The sequence below is a fragment of the Epinephelus fuscoguttatus genome, linkage group LG20 (assembly GCF_011397635.1).
Source record: "Epinephelus fuscoguttatus linkage group LG20, E.fuscoguttatus.final_Chr_v1".
In the NCBI taxonomy this organism is placed as follows: domain Eukaryota; kingdom Metazoa; phylum Chordata; class Actinopteri; order Perciformes; family Serranidae; genus Epinephelus; species Epinephelus fuscoguttatus.
In genome coordinates this window covers 17,827,211-17,833,210 of record NC_064771.1, presented here as the reverse complement: position 1 = coordinate 17,833,210, position 6,000 = coordinate 17,827,211, and the positions used below count along the sequence as shown (strand labels likewise).

At 39.8% G+C, this 6,000-nt stretch overlaps 1 protein-coding gene across 4 annotated transcripts in view; it reads left to right on the top strand.

Moving 5' to 3' along the window:
• Positions 1-3,669: 3,669 nt before the first annotated feature.
• Positions 3,670-6,000, top strand: part of mybpc2b (myosin binding protein Cb) — a 30,621-nt gene continuing 28,290 nt past the window's right edge. Inside the window, exon 1 of one of the 4 annotated variants that reach the window (XM_049562689.1) lies at positions 3,670-3,819. In XM_049562689.1, the coding sequence (XP_049418646.1) occupies positions 3,798-3,819 (22 nt within the window). In that variant the 5' untranslated portion in view covers positions 3,670-3,797. The remainder of the gene's footprint in view (positions 3,820-6,000) is intronic. The other 3 variants (XM_049562687.1, XM_049562688.1, XM_049562686.1) reach the window with 3 other exon arrangements.

The window sequence follows — 6,000 nt, the reverse complement described above, 5'->3', positions numbered from 1 at the left end:
CTATGTCACATAGCACCACGGTGCTAGCTAATGTTACAGCTCAGCCATGAGGACGCCAATAATGTTTACATCTCACACTGTCACATGCACAAGCCTCTGGTCCTGAGTAGATGTATGCAGATACAGTGGGACAGAAAATAGTCCATAGTGCCATTTAATTCTATTATATTCAAGAGAAGTCAGACATCTCTACAGCTGATATCTATCAACACAATCTAGACTGATACAGCACCACAGATAAGAGGGAAAACGTGTTTTTTATTCGGGGTGAACCTTTTCTTTCAGCTAGCACCGGCAAGCAATTAGCTTAGCTTTTCATAGCATAAAGACCGGAGGCAGGGAGACACAGCTATGGTTATCCTGGCTCTTTCCAAAGTGCAGCCACTGTAAAGCTCTGAAGCATGGGTACTGGCAGACATGTCTTTCAGTGTCACTAATGGCCTCGCCGACTGTTTTCCCCTGCTTCCAGTCTTTACGTGAAGCTAATCACCTCCTAGCTATAGCTCCATACTTTACACAAAGACATAATGTGAAAGCCTATCAATCTTCTCTATTAAATCTACACAACAAGGAGAATAAGTTAATTTCCCACAAAATGTCAGGCCATAGGTGAATTATTAGACAATGGGCCCCTGCGCCCAGATATGGAAAAGGACCCACCACTTCTCCTAAGTAGGAGCAAAACACACAAAGTCTTTGGTACTTTTGTCTGTTTTTCTTGTTGTTTTGCATCTCTTTATTATTCATTACGGTAATTTTATGTCTCTTTGCTTGTTCTGCACCTCTTAATAGTCTTTTTTTAATCTCTTTGTGGTCATTTGATGCTTTTTTTAAATGTAATTTTATGTCTTTTTTTGGTTCTATTGTGTCTCTTGAAAGGTCATTTTGTGCCTATTGTAATGGTTTTCCATGTCTGCCATTGTTTTGTCCCTTTTTGATGTTACGTAGTATCTCTTTGCAGTTCCTTTGCATCTCTTTTTATGTTTCTTTGTAGCCATTTTGAGTCTCTTTGTGGTCAAAGCATGTTACTATGAGTGGTATTTTAGCAGGTGAAGGCCAAGGGGTGCCCCCTGACACTTTGGACTCCTGGGCTTGTGCCCGCTAGACCTGTTGAATAATCAATCTATGTGTCAAACTACTACCTTCACATTTTACAATACTACAGTGCAGTGGTTAAAGTAGCAATACCACCATATAGATGTACAACATCACATGCAAAACTCCTTACTTCTGTAAAAGTAAACATGTATGCAAGGTTCCAATCCACTACTGCATTCTTTTGTGTCTGCAGCACTAGCCTGATAAGACATACAGAGTTGATATTAAAGATAGCCTTAGGGTGTAAAGTAACTTGTGATCATACATAATCATAACACTGTAAGCCAATTGCCTGTATGTTAGCAATATGTATCACTGTCTTTGAGACATTTCAACCACTGCAGCTATAGACGTTCCTGTCTGGTGGTCTCTGTAGACTGACATGCCTGCTCCTTTCACAGATTCACACTCTGACCCCAGCAGCAGGAGACTTGTCTCCACAGTTGACGCATGCACATTTCTGATTAATGAAGGACGACATGGCGAACGGTAATGAAGACGTGAGCCCAAGACCTGAGTCTTCAGCGCGAGATGCCAGGGAAAAGGAGGCAGATACCGCTGCATAGGGTAACATTATAAAAGTATACTGTGGCCAGCTGATACAGTTAAGTCTAGCTGTCATCCAGTTTATGCTACAAATAGGACCTTGGAAGCATCAGGGCTGCGTTTGGAAAACCAACCATTAGTGGTTGAATGTAGCTAAGTAAACTAATTACTCAGTTATTTTGAGCTGCTTGTACGTTACACCTTATACTTTATAAAGTGTAACAAAGTAGCTTGTGTACAATGTAGGCTCGATTTGATTTCATTAACCTATTTGACAGTTAAGGTTCCTGGTTGCTCACAAACATATTGCATACTATACATTTCAGCCACCGCTAAAATATAATGCATTCTTACAGATTACCAAATACAGTGTATTGTAGTACAGCTAGTTTCACCTAAATCAAATATAAAATACCACTTTTCAATCAATGCATCAATAAGATACTAACAAAACACGTATATACACTGCAACAATATGAAAATCACACGGGTCATTAATCGTCATAAGAAAGACATTAACTTTAAATGCTTAAATTCCATCTTGGTGATTACACCTTAACTCAGGTGAGATTTTGAGTGCATGACTTTTACTTGCAATGGTGTATTTTTACACTATTATATTGCTACTTTTACATAAATCAAAATCTTATTTACTTTCTTGTGGAGAGTAAGATGAGAGCTTTGATACTTAACACCACTCTCATGCCTGTACAGTATACGTATGTGAAGCTCCAACCAGCAGCTGCTAAGCTTAGTTTAACATATAGGCTGGAATGGAAACAGCTAGCCTCGTAATGTTGAAAGGTAATAAAACCAGTTACATATGCCCAGCCAAGAAATAGTCTGACACAAGTAACCCCCACCTCCCCTCCAACCACACACACACAGACACACACACATAAAATGGTGAATTATCGTTGTTACAGTTAGAATTTCCTACAGAAACAAGATATGTTTATTTGCAAGCTTTAGAGGTGTTGGTGGGTCCTGTTAAGTTTGGACAGCAAAAGTTAAGCTGGTTCCCCCTATTTCGAGTCCTTGTCAATCCCGCCAGGATGTTGCAATCGCAACAACAATATAATTTTATTGTACCTTCTATCTATCTATCTATTTATTATGAGACTACTGCTGCGAGAGTGTGACCCACTGTGACAGGCCGAACTATAATCACACGGCTGACGTTACCCAACAGTTATTATAAGGTTTAACGACAGAGTCAAACTGTTTTGGTGTGAGTGTGAGTTTATCGGAATTTAATGGCTCGGATCAGATGTTAGCGCCTACTGTTGTGTTAGCTCATGCTAACTGGGCAAAGAGAGCAAGAGGACAGTGGCTCATAGAGACAGTTCTTCATCGCTGCGTCGAATGTGAACAATAACTGATCGTCGGCAAACAGTAGTTGCTGCCTTGAGTCTGAGGCATATTCCCAAAAATGTCAAACTATTCCTTTCAGTAAAAGATGAAAATATTTCTTCCCAAGTGTCCAACATTTTGTCATTAAATTACCAGCTTTTAATATGCAATGTTTGTTACTCTGCTCCATGGTGGCTCACATAATGCTGGTGAAAAGGTGTCAGGTGTGTCAAGCATCAATAGCATAATGTATCACCTTTCAAACACTTTGTTGTCTGTGTTTTCTCGGATTCACATCTGCAGCCCCATACAACACATCTGAAGTAGTATCAAGTAAAGTGTACTAAAAGAAACCAGAAAAAAACAACTTGCAAATCCCACTCTTAATACGGGTTATAAGAGGAGGTGAGCGAAAGATTAGTTTATCATCAGAAGGCACCAGATAAAGTAACAAAAAATTGAATCACTTGTTGATAGTCTCAGGGTATTCTGTATGTCCCCCAGCGTACATTAGAGCTCGACAGGTTTAGTCAGTCCATTAATCTCATCATAAATGTGTAAGACCCCTTTCGCCACCACCTCACCCTCTTGTCTCTCCACCTTATCACGCTCTTGGTCTGAGTGCTTCCCTTCTTGAACTCCTTAAGGGTGTCGTCAGTGCGCTCCTCGCTCACTGGAGGGTGTGGGTGACTTGAGTGCCAGGAGAGCTTTGAATAACAGAGAGAGGGGGGAGAAATAAAAGGAATAAGCACCACAAGCCCTCAGTCTTCCAGCAGCAAAGAGAAGACACAGGAATAACCATGCCTGAGCCAGTCCCTGCAGGTATGCAGATACTTTTTGTGAAAGTATAATTCATTGTAATTAGTTTGGAGACTACATTTCAGTGGTAATGTTGATGCTTGAATTTAGGTTGCTTTGTGTGGCGGGATGTATATGCTTGCAATAGCTACATAATACTTATATTTGAGGATGTTGCAGAAATTGATGGATTGTATACAATGTAATTTTCTGACTTTTTTGGTAATAATTAATGTATTATTTTCATATAATCTAGGATCATTATATTCTGCATTTGTGCTATATTTAGGATTGATAATTTGATGAAAAGAATTCATATTTATTTGGTTTTGAAAAGGAGATTAGATGTGTCTGAGGTGTACTGTTAAAATATAATCTACAAAAAGATGACAAAATCATCTTGCGATGAGAGGGGACTACTTAAGTATTCAGTCTAACATGCTGAGGGAGCAGTAATGAGCATCAGGGGGCTCAGACTCACAAGTTAAACCCCAGGTGACCTACAGCACTTGTTTGCCGCAAAGGTGTTTTGACGCCCAGCTGAAGAAAACAAAAAATATCAAATGACTTCATCAGTTACTGTAACTGAAACGTGTTAGATGTCATTTTGCAGACAGTCAAACACAATTTCTTAATTTGGGCGCAGAGAGCGGGACACTGAATAAAATGCTTCAAAGTAAAATTAGATTCAAAAAATCAAATCGTCAGCATAACTTTGAGTCAAAATGTTGATTTAAAATGGCAACTAAGGAAAACAGACAACATACTTACAAATATGATCTAAACATATAAAAAAGTGTTAGCCTATTATTCATATAAGAACTTTGCTAACACATAAAACCCTTTGAATTAAACCAATTAGGCATAAGGAAGCACAGTTATGTTTCCATAAGTAATATTTAAAAGGCCATAAATAACCGCATAGCCAGCTGCTATGACATCATCACAGCCAGTATGTTACTGACATCAGCCCAGTGGGAGCGCCATCTTGCTGACTAACTGGAAAGCTTCCACAAACATTATGGTGACTACAGCAGGTACAGCAGGTAAACACCGCTGAGGCTGTGTGTGATATGTCTATGCAGTATGGAGGTCATGTTTCATGATAGCTACTGTAGCTGTCTTGCCTCATATACATGAGTAGTTAAAATTGTACTCACTTTAAATACAATATTCGCAGTTCATCTGTAGGCTAATGTACATAAACAAGTGCATTAGCTCTGAGCCTTGAAGCCTGTATTCTTATAGAAATGAACTAACACTGTCAGATAAAAGACAGTCAAAGTCTGATTTCATATATTTTTTTAATTCAAAGTGAAAATACATGAAGCTTGCCACTTAGTCTCTAAAATAAATTTTCCTCCCATTGAACTTAGACTTGGCCCCCTGGGGTGAACGCCACTTTCTCATAAATAGTTGTCGGTCCCTTGTGGAGCCACCCATCCTCCACTTCGACCCTCTGTGGCTCTTAATCACTCCACTGACAGAAACCTAAGACAAGAGACTGTCTTAGCGGATGATTCTGTTAGAGCAGTTGCAGGCCAAGGTTGTGGAAAGAGCGTTGAGCCTTTCAAGCCCCTTCATCTAACTTCTCATGCTGTGGCAGTAAATGTAATGGGCTCTGCCGGACTTGTTAGCACGTCTCTCTTAATTCTGCTGAACACCGTTTGGTCCTTTTTCCTCGTATCTGCCCCTGCCCCTAATCTTTTTACAGATCTCAGTGATGCCCTTTTTATTTTTATCCCAGAAACATAACCAGGCACTGCTTTTTTTTCACCTTATACAGCCACAGAGTTAATCCCTGTAATACGGATACGATCCTGCTTTCCTTACTGTATGTCTTCACCTCCCACAGCTCCATCATTCCATGCCCATCTCAACAGGGAGGCTTTGATGAGGGTCAGATAACCAGCCACTGTGATATTGAAACAACTTAATAATTATATGTGTCTTGCTACAATCCTATGAAACAGCGGCAACATTTTCACCCTTAACTTGCATTCTGCCACTCATTTTCCCACACTATGAATTATTTCTGTATTTACACTCAAGATGAGTTGAAACGTTTTTCATGCCGCTTCACTTAGCAGCCAGATCCCGCCCTCAGCTAACAGCTAAAAATACACGGCAATAACCCCTGACCTTTTTCCACTCTGTTTTTTTATTCCTCATAAGTTCATAGAGTTTCACACACCCGAGCGTATC